Source organism: Vanellus vanellus (genome assembly GCF_965231255.1).
Source record: "Vanellus vanellus genome assembly, chromosome: 16".
Lineage (NCBI taxonomy): Eukaryota > Metazoa > Chordata > Aves > Charadriiformes > Charadriidae > Vanellus > Vanellus vanellus.
In genome coordinates this window covers 8,033,606-8,045,829 of record NC_138921.1, presented here as the reverse complement: position 1 = coordinate 8,045,829, position 12,224 = coordinate 8,033,606, and the positions used below count along the sequence as shown (strand labels likewise).

The following is a 12,224-nucleotide window of genomic DNA, read 5'->3' as shown; positions in this document are numbered from 1 at the left end:
TCCTTCCCTGGCTGACAAAAATCTCTTTATTGCATTTAAGTATAACTTGCTGGGGACAAGCTGAGGGAAGTCCTTCACAAGCTTTAATTTGTTCTTAGACTCAAAAATCTTCGGAGCAGTGTAGCAGTCAAGTAGGAGCACTTGGGTGCATGCACACGAACGCCTCTCCATTATCAAGTTTCTGATTAAATAGGAACTTGTTTCGTACAAATAATTAGGTCCAACCTGTTAAGTGGTTAGCAAAATACTAGCATGTAAGTTTTTCTTACTTGCATCGCTTATACTTGCTATCTAAAAATTAAAACAAAATGTGCGTGTCTTGTCAGACCTCAGCTTCCTGACATTGGGACTAGTTCAACCTTTTATCTATGAAGCTGAAGAGTTCTCTATCAACTTTCCATTACACCTTTAGGCACTTGAACTGTAATCGAATCTCCCCTTCACCCTGTCTGTGAGGTGAATAGCTTGGACCTTAGGGCTGTGCAAGGGACCTTCCTGATCCTTCTCTTTGGCTGTTCTGTTAGGTGTGCTCTGATCCTGCTGCAGCGTGCCCGCGTCCCTCCCCACCTGCGGGCAGGAGGGGTGAACAGAGTGTCCTGGTAGTGACCATGCAGATGCTAAACAGAGATTACGAAATGTTCTTACTCAGCATTTCCCTAATATCCAAGTGCTCTCTTCCATCTTTTTTTTTTTTTTTTTTTTTCTTCTCTTTCTGTTGTTTGTTGCTAGTTTAATGCTGGTTTAGCCAGTCTTGCTGCTTTCTTTCCAGTCTGTGTACAAGTAGGGGTTGTAAGCTCAGTCTTATGAAATAAACAGAGAATGTGTGAAGTAAATGGACTACTGGGGGGGAAAAAAAGCCATTGGTGAACTCTCTTGGGTAGTTGAAATAGTACAGTAACTGCATTGCACTTGGGAAAATTGTCTTTCTGCTGGAATCTCTTCCATTTGGAAGATTTACAGCAGATGGAGCAGCCTCTGGCTTTGTTGGCTTGCTTGTGTTGGCTTTTGGTGTGCAAATGGACTTGTAGTCATCCAGAGACCTCCCGCACAGTTTCTTTCCTGCTGTCACATTTTTGCTCTCTGGGGTTAGATAATATTGAGAGCCAGGCCTGTGTTAGAGGCTGTTCACACATGCGATGTGGGGTTTTGTTGGTTTTCTTTTTTTTTTTTTTTTTTTTTTGGACAGCGGCTTTTAGTGCGGGGCTGGGAGGGAAGGGGGTGAAACGCAAAGGGAAGAAGTAGAATGTGATTTTTAACATGGTCAATCTTGTGGGGAGCTATTTGGACTGAAAGAGTCCTGCTGTCTTGGTGCCAAGCAAACCTGCTTTGGTGCTTAATAGTGGGAGACATTGGCAAGCACATTCCTTATGAGACGGAGATTTATTGTCAATCACTTTGTATTCCCTAGAATGAGAAATAATTTATTTAAGAAATGGCTTTCTTGGAATGCAGGCTTAAAAATTCATCAGTGATCCGTTTGGTTTGCCTCCCTCAAGATTATAAAAGCTTTCCTCTCCCCCTTTTTTTGTGTTGTGGCAATGTATTTTGCCACAAAAAGCATTTTTGTTCTGTTGTTCAGATCTACAGGCAAGATTGTGGGTGGGTGAAGAGATTAGTTAAATTTAACACTGATCTGATATGGCTGCTAGGTCACACAAATAATGTTCCAGTCATGGTCATAATTCAAAGAATGCAAAGATGGTTTATGTCTGCCTTGAAGTTCAAAAAGTAATTCTCTAAGGTAGTTTTGTAGCAGTAGAAGTAGGTGTGTGTGTGTTAGCCTAAAATTGACAGGCTGAGTCTGGCAGATTTTGGTTTAACGCAGTAGTGATGCCTTTAAGTGGCTGGGGTAGAGTCTGGGACACACAGACTGCATAAAGAAACTTGCTGCTGTACTCTGCCAAACTAATGGTTCTTTTTTGTTGTTTTAGATGAAGGATCTAGCTTGTACTTCTGACTCCTATGTGCATGTAAGTTTCTGGACTTGATATCTAGTACTACATGCATCAGTTTAATTTATGACCCAAACTCTATGGGGCTGAGAAGAAATGAAAGCTGAATGCCTGTCTTGCAGAAAGGAATGTACAAATGGGTCATCCCACACCATCCTTAATGCCAGCATTGTAGAGGCAGCAGGTGGAGATGAAGGAAAAGGCTTGCTGGAAAATTGTAATCCATGATGTAACCTCATCCCACTGCAAATCTCCCTAATTTAGCCTTGGTTAGTTCATCTGAAAGACTCCAGAGAGGAAGCAAGTCAGATCTGTTCTGGGTTTGGTCAAAGATTAGGCATGCAGATTTGCATTGTGTTTGTCTTTGGGAGGTAGCTTGGCAAATCACAGTGAACTCTCTGTACAAATCTTGGTGAGAAACAGTCATTTCCTGCTCATTTAGTATGGTTTCCTAATGGGCAAATGTTCCAGATAAACAGTAGCCATGCTGTTGACAGCTAAGAGAAATAGGGCTAGCCCTAATACTGTGTGTGCCAGGTGTTCTTTTTTTTTTCCTTTATCATTTTCGTATTAAAAATAGTGGCTTATGCTTCTATTTTACTACTTGATCATGCTGAACCACTTGGGGAGAAAAAGGGATGTGACTAAGGGATGACATGATGAATTGTGATACCTTCATCCAGTTCTGGGTTCTACCACAGACTTCTTACATCAGGGCTCCGAGTCCTGGTTTCATCCCCCAGCTTTAATGCTGTCTTGAAGTGCTTGATATCATTTCCCTGCAGAATTGGTGGCAAGAACTGGATGTGTCCAAGGAGGTGATGTAGTCTGTGCAAGATCTGAACTGTTCTCTGAAGCTCCTATTCTTTTTGACTGAAGAGGAAGAATTAAGTTATTGTGCGCTTGGATACCTCTCTATGCTGCCTGAAGATAGGTGCTTGTGAATTTGAACCTGTTATGCATCCGTTTCCCTACCTGGAAGCTGTGTGTCCTTGCTCTTCCCTCCGAGAAGCTGTTTAGGTCGGGAGACTGCTCTGTCACACTGCAGCAGTATTGCTCTTTTGCAGTACAACAGCTACTAGTGATTGGTTTGTTCTGAAAATCAATGGGCATGCGTGATTTGCTGAGCATTACCTTTAGTGTAGTGGGACTGATAAACACTTAAGTTTTAAGCATGTATTTTCACATCTGTTGAAGTTGCCTGAGATGTAATGTCTTTGACATCTTTGGTTAACATCCAGTCAATCTGAAAAGCAGGGCAAGGCAGTACAGAGCCCTGAGTGACATCTTACTTGTCAAAGTGACAAATTGCCCTTTCTGATTCAAAGGACCGGCTTGCATGGCAGACCTAAGTAGCTTCTGGAGAAAGGGGAGGAGAGCATGGGAAAATACCCTATTTGTTTAGGCTTTCCCCTTATTTTTTGTTGTTTGTTGCTCTGAGTTGAAGCTCTTTGTTTTCCTTCGCCTGAAACAACTTAACAGCAGGTTGAGAAAAGCAAAGCTTCTGGGATTCTGCCTCTCCCACTTCTCGTTCTTATAAACTGTTTACAATCTCCTTCAGTTTTCTAGCTTTGTATGGAAAAGTTCAGTGGGTCAGCTTTCCCTTTAGCTTCATCCATCATTCCAGTCAATTAGAAATAGTTGAGGGCCAATTGCCCGGTCTTCCATTAACTGAGACACTTCAGATTGTTTAAAATAGCATAAAAGCCCTCTTTGTTGACCGTTGGGCAAGCACTGTAGATTTCCCTGATGATGGGCAGTTACCGCGTGGCTGAACAGAACCCCAGTGTGTCGTGCAGTACTTGAGGGATGAATATTACTGCTACGGGCCTTGTCTGGGTTTTGATTCCCTCTCCTTCACCTCCGCCTCTTGCTTTCCCTGAAAGGTGTGATGCCTTCAGATGGCGAATTACCATGCCTGCCTGCAAAAAAAGCTGCTCTTTGTGGCTTTTCAAAACTTCTGTAGTTGAGGGTTTTTTTTTTCAGTCGCTGAAATGTTCCTTTTTAACCTTGGTGCTTTAAAAAGCTCTTGGCGTTATTTGTTAGTTGCTTGTCGTGTGTGTTTCTAAAGGACAAAGGAAGTGTGTAAGTGTTCGGGAAACAGTTAGTGCATTGTGGTGTGTGGCTGAGTTCATTCTGGTGCCCCATGCCAGGACAGCCTGCTTTCATTGAGGGCTAACACTTTCCTTATGTTCTGAACTGACCGCCCTTAGGGTAGAGCTTGTGGGAGAGCTCTAACAGAGAGCCTGAAGCTTGTCATAGGTTAATGTGTTTGGGTTCCCATTGAAGTGAGCTGGATCCATTGTGTATATACATATATATCTAAATATATATATAAAAAACAATGTTTTGTTTCACATGACATTTAACCAGAGATGTAGGCTTACTATATGTGGAGATCAGCTTATCTGCAGCATATTTATTACAGGTATTTATGTACTCCTATCTTGAAATTATTGTCTATCTTGCAAACTCTCTTTTCAGAGTTACACACTGCCTAGGTTTCGGTACGGGCTAGTCCGTGAGCTTTTTGGTGTTTCAGTGCTGTTTTACCTGAATAATATGTTACCATTGCAGCAGCGTTTCCCCTGATTGTGAAGAGTTTGGATAAGTGTGACTGAGCACCTGGGCTTGGTTCTGCAGACCTGGTCCTTGCTGTGTTTTATGAACTGGAGGAGTCCAGCATATGGCAGTCCTTGAACGTAAGGCCTCCATGTTATTCCAGAAGGTTCCTTGCCTTGCAGCAGTGCAAGCACTCCTATATGTGAGGGCTTACCTGTTTCTCTGTTCCTGAAGCACTATCTAAAAAGAGTAAGACAGTCTCCTCTACAGCTGCCTCTCAGATGATACAGGCTCAGTGAAGTACGTGTGCTGGTTAGCTTGGATCCCAGCTGTTGTACTACTGACATGCACAAAAAGCTGTCTGGACAAATCCAGGACTTAAAGCACAGCAGGGATCTTCAGGCTGTGGTGAAAGAAAGGGAAGTCTGACAAGGCAGGAAAATAGGGTAGTAATCAGACTTGAGAGTCTTCAGCTGCTGGGGAGTTGGATCTTTTTATTGGAGAAAGGTCTGGCACAAATGCATCACGTTCGACAAACTCTACCAGACCCAGGGAACTACAGACCGGTTAGTCTCACCTCTGTCCCTGGGAAGGTAATGGAGCGACTCATTCTGGATGTCATCTCCAAACACGTTGAGGAACAGGAAGTTATTGGAAGTGGTCAACATGGATTTACCAAGGGTAAATCATGCTTGACCAATCTGATAGCTTTCTATGATGTTATAACTGGTTGGCTGGATGAGAGGAGAGTCGTAGATGTCATCTGCCTTGACTTCAGCAAGGCTTTTGACACTGTCTCCCATAACATCCTCATTAGGAAGCTGAGGAAGTATGGGCTAGATGAGGTGACAGCGAGGTGGATTGAGAGCTGGCTGCGTGACAGAACTCGGAGGGTTGTGATCAGCGGCACAGAGTCTAGTTGGAGGCCTGTAACCAGTGGTGTCCCCCAGGGGTCAATACTTGGTCCAATCTTGTTTAATATATTCATTAATGACCTGGATGAGGGGACAGAGTGTATCCTCAGCAAGTTTGCTGCTGATACCAAACTGGGTAGGGTGGCTGACACCCCAGAGGGCCATGCTGCCATCCAGCGTGACCTGGACAGGCTGGAGAGCTGGGCAGAGAAGAACCTAATGAGGTTCAACAAAAGCAAGTGCAAGGTCCTGCACCTGGGGAGGAAGAATGCAAAGCACCAGTATAGGTTAGGGGCGGACCTGCTGGGAAGTAGTTCTGAGGAGAAGGATCTGGGGGTCCTAGTAGACAGTAAATTATCCATGAGCCAGTAATGTGCCCTTGTTGCCAAAAAGGCCAATGGAATCCTGGGCTGCATAGGGAAGAGTGTGGCCAGTAGGTCGAGGGAGGTCATTCTCCCCCTCTACTCGGCACTGGTGAGGCCACAACTGGAATACTGTGTCCAGATTTGGGCTCCCCAGTTCAAGAGGGACAGGGAAGTGGCTGGAGCTAGTCCAGCGAAGGGCAACTAAGATGATTAAGGGCTTGGAGCATCTGCCTTATGAGGAAAGGCTGAGAGCGCTGGGACTCTTTAGCCTGGAGAGAGAAGGCTGAGGGGAGACCTTATTATGGCGTACAAGTATCTAAAGGGTGGGTTGAAGGAGGATGGAGCCAGGCTCTTTTCAATGGTTCCCAGTGACAGGACGAGGGGTAATGGGCACAAGTTGGAACATAGGAAGTTCCGTTCAAATACACGGAAACAGTTCTTTACGGTGAGGGTGACAGAGCACTGGCACAGGCTGCCCAGGGAGGTTGTGGAGTCCCCTTCTCTGGAGATTTTCAAGACCCGCCTGGATGCAGTCCTGAGTAATGTGCTCTGGGCAATCCTGCTTTAGCAGGGGAGTTGGACTAGATGATCTCTAGAGGTCCCTTCCAACTCTGAAACTCCGTGACTCTGTGATTTTCTTCCTCTTGGATGTCTGTTGGGATACCAGTCCGATGGAGATCTCAAGATAGACTTGTTGGATTGAAGTGTTCCTGCAGACTTGCCTTTTTTGTCCTCCTTTCTCCTCCACATGCCTTCAGCAAATAAAAAGCTTGAGGCCATGACAGAGCTGGAAGCGCGGACCTAAGTTGGAAAGAGAGCAGTGAGGTAGAACGTCAGCCTGAGACTTGACTCTGACAAAACCGATGTTTGCCTGCTTTGCACTTATAAATAATCTCATGTTTTGCAGAGGTTGCAGCTTTAATAAGTAATTTAAACAAAGAGCATTAGGAGGAGAGAGAATCCACATTTAATTCAATTAGCATTGTTGTCCAATGCCATTAATTATGCCCAGACTTGTAATGTGTTTCACAGGAGCTGATACACTTGAGCTTTGTCTGTGCTGGGGTTGACTGAGGACAAATATGTCCACTGGTGTAGAATCCAGCCTTTGTGCTTTGCAAAAACCTTCAAATTTGGTATCTGACAGTAGCCTGGAGTAAGCGGTAGCCTGAATAGCCTGCATTGCAATCCACTGAACAAAGGGTATCTCTGGGAGAATGAGGATTCGATGTACGTGTTTTCAGTGTTTTTGAAGAGGGACTGTTTTAGTGGAAGTAATCATCTCCTGCAATTTTATATTATTTTCAGGCTGCTTTAAATTGTTTCACAGGCAGAGAATAAAGAACTTTGTTTACTGTTTTAAAGTAGGATGTCTGATTCTCCTGGGGGAGGTTATTCTTTTATTAAAAAAGATATAAAATAGCTGCTTTGATGGAAGTATAACTCTAGGAATTGAAATGGTGATGATTATAGAAGCTGTAGTATTCTAGTGCAAAATAAGCCCTAGGAGATATGTGCCCTAAATGGTAAATCACTCTGGTTTTTAACAAAACAAAAATTACTGTTATTTTATGATTCTTTCTTATTTTACAAGGTCTTTAGCTGTTTCATCTGCACTTAACTTTTACAGGCTGGGGATAAATTGATTGTGTTTTGCTTTTTATATAGCTTGGCTTTTTAAAAGCATGGTGGAGATGCAAGCACAGATTAACAGGATAGGATTCATTTGGTACTCAAAAAAGCAGGGAGAAAAGCCATGACTACTGACACGGTATGCAATAAATGCATTAGAATCTGTTTTCATAATTTGATCGTGTTTTGTAATCTTCTTGGAAGAAGCCAAAGATTATCATTTGAAAGGGACCTCATGAATAATACTTAGCTATTTGGGGGGGAATATCACCTTGAAATTTGTGTGTTTATTGCAAGAGAACTCCTGCTGCCATTTTAAAGGGGTTGTGGGGTTCCCTTGGGGCCCTGAGGACACTGACAGACTTCAGTGGCCCTGACCAGCTTCACATGGGGCTTCCATGCACATCCCCAGCCCAGAGGCCTGGGAGCTTTATTGAAGCTCAGCCCTGGGCCCTCAGTCCGTGCGTGGGTCATGCTGGAGGAGTACCAGTCTCCAGCTAAGCCACAGCCATGCCCAGCCCTGGACCCCGGTGACCCCGCAGGTGGATGTCTCAGCCTGCCCTTAGACCGGCCTTGTAGCGAGGGCCGGCCTGTCTCTGGGCCCGATCCTGACCTGCACATTGGTGTCCCAGGCCGGCCTTAAGCTTCCCTCATCACTGTGCTGTTGGCTCTTGGTTGGGCCTGGCTGCCATCTCAGGTCTGTCCTGCTCTCCTGGCTTGGGTGTTGTGGAAGCGGGCCCCACTGCAGCCATCCACGGGGTCTGTCCCGGCATCATGTCCCTCAGGGAGCTGCCGGCCCCTGTGCTCCCTGACACCATTCCTGTCATTCGGCTGTGGTGCCTCGAGCGTTTCAAGGGGAGGAGGAAGGAGCCAACCTGTAGGAACCATCAAGGATCCTGACAGTAGCCTCTTGAAGAGGACTGGAAAGAAGCTCCATTTAGGTTTGGTCTTCCCAGGTGTGCAGCTGAAGGCAGCGATCGCTGTGGCATGGCGGATCCCTCTGGTGCTGGGGAACCACTCTGGTCTGACAGTACGGGAAGGACCATGGGGACTTGGCCAGCGTGGTAGGAAAAGAGGAACTGTCTGCTTGCTTTTGCTTTAAAAGCCCTCAGCAAGATAAACGAAGGAGTGCATGGTGTTCTAAACTGGAATTACCTACTTATGGCAGGCAGGGAACTACTGGTAGCATTACTCATTAGGAGTGTCCTGTTCCAGCTCTGTCTGGCAACTTGTGTTTCACTTTGAACAATTAGGTTTACCTGCCAATGTTTGGAATCTGAGATGCTGAAATGTATTTAGCAAAAGGGCGTCTTAAATACCGCCTAAGCTGAGCACAGAGAAAGGTGGTTGAAAGGTGTAATGTGTCCCAGTTTCTGCAATTTGTGATGACCTAAAATCCTTAATGATGGAAACTAAAAACAGATAACACAATCTTTGCATCTTTTCTGCATTTATGTTGGCTCATGACAACTCCAAGTTAGCGATATGGAGAAAGTGCTGGGTTTGGAGATAAAAGAACCACCTTAAACTAATTCGTGGAACAGTAAACTGGATGATGTGCTGTCCTCTTTGCTCACATGTTGTCCTAAGTAACTCTCATAATAAGAAAGAAGACACAAGAAGATGTAGTCTGGTTAGTTGTCTGTGTTGGGTTGTCTACCTTGAACTTTGTAAGCTTTTATTCTTTCTGATGCTTACCACAGTCTTTTGCTAACAATAGTTTTCTCTTGTAGGAATGCAGATCTGTACCATATCTCCCTGAATGTTCATTTAGAAGCAGCCAGAGGATAAAAACTAGCACAGTGCTCATTTAAAGTCAATATGCTCTAGTTTGCAATTTGCTCATGTTTAGGTGCCCAGCTTTAAAGGTTTGCTTTGCCCACAGGCAGTCTGAATACAAAGGGAGACTTTATTTTTTTCATAATGGAAAAGTTTTGCAAAAGCTCAAAGAACAAAATATTTCTTTCCACCTTCCATCTCCTCAGGTTTATTATTACAAAGCAGAGTTTGCCTCTGAAGAATCTGGAGGGAACAGAGACACATAAACTCATGCAGTCATCTCAAGATGCAGCTTAAAATGAGGATGATGGATGAGATGTGTGTACGTACATACCTGTGTGAGAGGAGTGGGAACGTCCCACCTGGAAGCAGTTTTGGCATTCGATGCCTTGTAGATACAGGGACGAGGTGTAATGGAAAAAATTTCTACATGTAACTGGTTACTTTGCTGTTGATAAGACCGGGGTTGCATGAAGACAAATAGAAGTTCTGAGTCTTTACTGTATTGCAATATTATGTAAATTCTTCTGTTCAGAGGAAAGCTTTACTGGGGGGTGGGGAAAAGGGAGTTGCAGTTAGAATATAGTATACTCAAGAAAAATGTGAAGGGATTAATGTATTTGTCCCAGGAGCTAGTTTCTCTTCTGAAGCTGTGGGGAGAAGACACAATCTGGTATCTGAACCCTATCATAAAGGATGCAGTGTGTATTGTAAGTTACTGGCCATAATGATTAAGTACTGCAGACTGGAAGGAGTGATTTTCTTTAGGATTTCAGAAGCCTTATTCTCATTGATTGATTTTGTAGCTTGAGTTATTCTGTGGTTTCAATGGAAATGGAAGTAGTGCCTGCTTATATCACTTCTGGTGGTCCAGCATGTGCTATCTTTGAAGGCTGTCCATGTTGCATTTTGACTGAAATGATTGCTGAGGCTTATTGTTATGGTCTCGGTTAATACTAGCGCTTACCTGAAAATGAAAGCAGCTTCCTTACTGAAGTCCCAGAATGTCAGAATACAGCTGTAAATAAAGGAAATTGAACAGGGGCATCTTGGCTTGTTTCAAAGCAAATTACAGATCTTGCAAGGATTAAATGACGCTTTTCCCTGTGGAGCTTAATGAGACATCAGTACACTGCTCCTGCTCAGCAGTATAAAGTCACTCGGAAGGATCCTGTCCTGCACCAAACATGGCACAGCAAAGGGGGCAATCGAGAGTTCATTGCTGGGATGAAATGCAATTTTTCTAAATAAAATGTTGTAGTTCCCTGATGATGAAGCTGCTCACAGGTAGAGAACATTTAAACCTTGATGTAATTAGACTCGACACCTGCATGGCAACAGTTTCATCACAGTCATTTTGTTTTCCCATAATGTGTAAAGGTATACTGAATTTGTCCACGGTGTTTTCTTCAGGGAAAGTGGGGTCACTATGCAGTTTAGGGCCCTGTGTCATTCCTTTCCTTTTTTTTTAATGAAAAAAAGCGTGTCTCTGTGTATATTTGTGTGTGTATATATTCCTTAATAAAGGATGTACCTTGTGTGCCTGTTTGACAAGATGTGCAAACAGAAGCCCTGCTTTGGCTTTGAGGCCTGCGTAGGGCCTGTGTACCTTCAGGGCATATAATGAAATGAGCAGTCTGTCATTTAATTTCACATAGTTGAGGATTCATAAAGCTGGGGAAAAGTCTTATTTCTCAGTATGTAAGCCAGTTCTTTATTGGCCACTTGCTGTGAAACTTCTGAAATACATTCATCTACCAAAGGGGAGCTTCTCTGGTTTCTGTGCTGAGACACACAATTGTATAAGAAAAAGAAAAGTTCAGGCATTAGTGCTGTTAAGAGGCAGAAGCTGTCTCTTTGGGCACTATCCCTATAAGAACCGGCCTTTGATCTACTGTCTTTCTGTTTAGTGTTTCTTTATGTTGTCTTATCTGTTATAAATTTTAAATAAGCTTATAGCCAGTTAGATCTTAACAGACTTAGCAAATGGAAGATGTCAGAAGGGGTAGCATTTCACATAATTTAGCTATAAATCTCTAACTACCTATTTTTTAAAAATTATCATTGTTTTGGACAGTTTGAGAAAGGTGTCGGTTTAACAGTAGATCTTGATGTTTTATAGCCTTTTGTAGTCTGCAACTGAGTGTATTTCATCAGATGGAAATAAACTTTTAATGGTGTGTAAGATTAACTGCAGTGAAAGCCAATGGTCCTGTTTCGCTGCAGAACAGAATGAATGTTTCTACAAAAATTCCTCTCCTCCTACACTAGGCATTGGACAGAAAGCTTAAAGCAAGTTTAAATATAAGGTAGTAAGTAGTCTGCTAGTCTGTAGTAGGTTGCCTATAAATATGAAGTGCTTGATAGATGCTTCACATGATTTCCATTTACTAAGCTGAGCTCAGCCATACCAGTGTAGCTGCAGCATGCTTTTTTGAGACAGTAAATGCTTCATTCTCTGAATCTCAACTTGCAAGTTGTTGGGTAAAATGTGAGGTGTTTTGTTTTTTTTTTCAATTGAGAAAGCTGAAATCCATAGAATAGTTATACCATGATAGTAGAAGTGAAAAGTTGTTGGTGTTTTTGTTGTTTTTTTTTTTTTTTTTTTTTGCCTGTTTCTTTAGGAACAAAGCCCCAGTAACCAGACATCAATAGCAATGATGCAAGAGCCTCAAGAAATGGTGGAAGAGACAGTTACTGTGGAGGAAGACCCAGGCACTCCCACTTCCCATGTGTCTATTGTCACTTCTGAAGATGGAACCACAAGGAGAACAGAAACTAAGGTGAGAGAATAATAACCAATGAGGAAAACGGCATGATAATACCTAATCACAAAATAAAAATAGCAGGGAGTAGCATGAGTGGTGACAATCATTCTATTGTGATCCTCAGTGATTTGGAATGTTCTGTTTGCCAGCAAAGCTGGGCTCAGGGCTTTTCCAGTTTCGCGCCTCTATCTAGTTTGCTCTGTATCAGCTTTGCCAATACAGCTGTTCACAGAACTGTGATCTGGACGGTAG

The 12,224-nt window shown here is 43.3% G+C and overlaps 1 protein-coding gene across 1 annotated transcript in view; it reads left to right on the top strand.

Moving 5' to 3' along the window:
* The window catches only part of ARVCF (ARVCF delta catenin family member), a gene marked incomplete at both ends in the record, with an annotated part of 171,403 nt that overhangs the window by 66,602 nt on the left and 92,577 nt on the right, over positions 1-12,224 (top strand). The window contains one exon of the mRNA XM_082491809.1: positions 11,829-11,987. Within this exon, the coding sequence (XP_082347935.1) occupies positions 11,829-11,987 (159 nt within the window). The remainder of the gene's footprint in view (positions 1-11,828; positions 11,988-12,224) is intronic.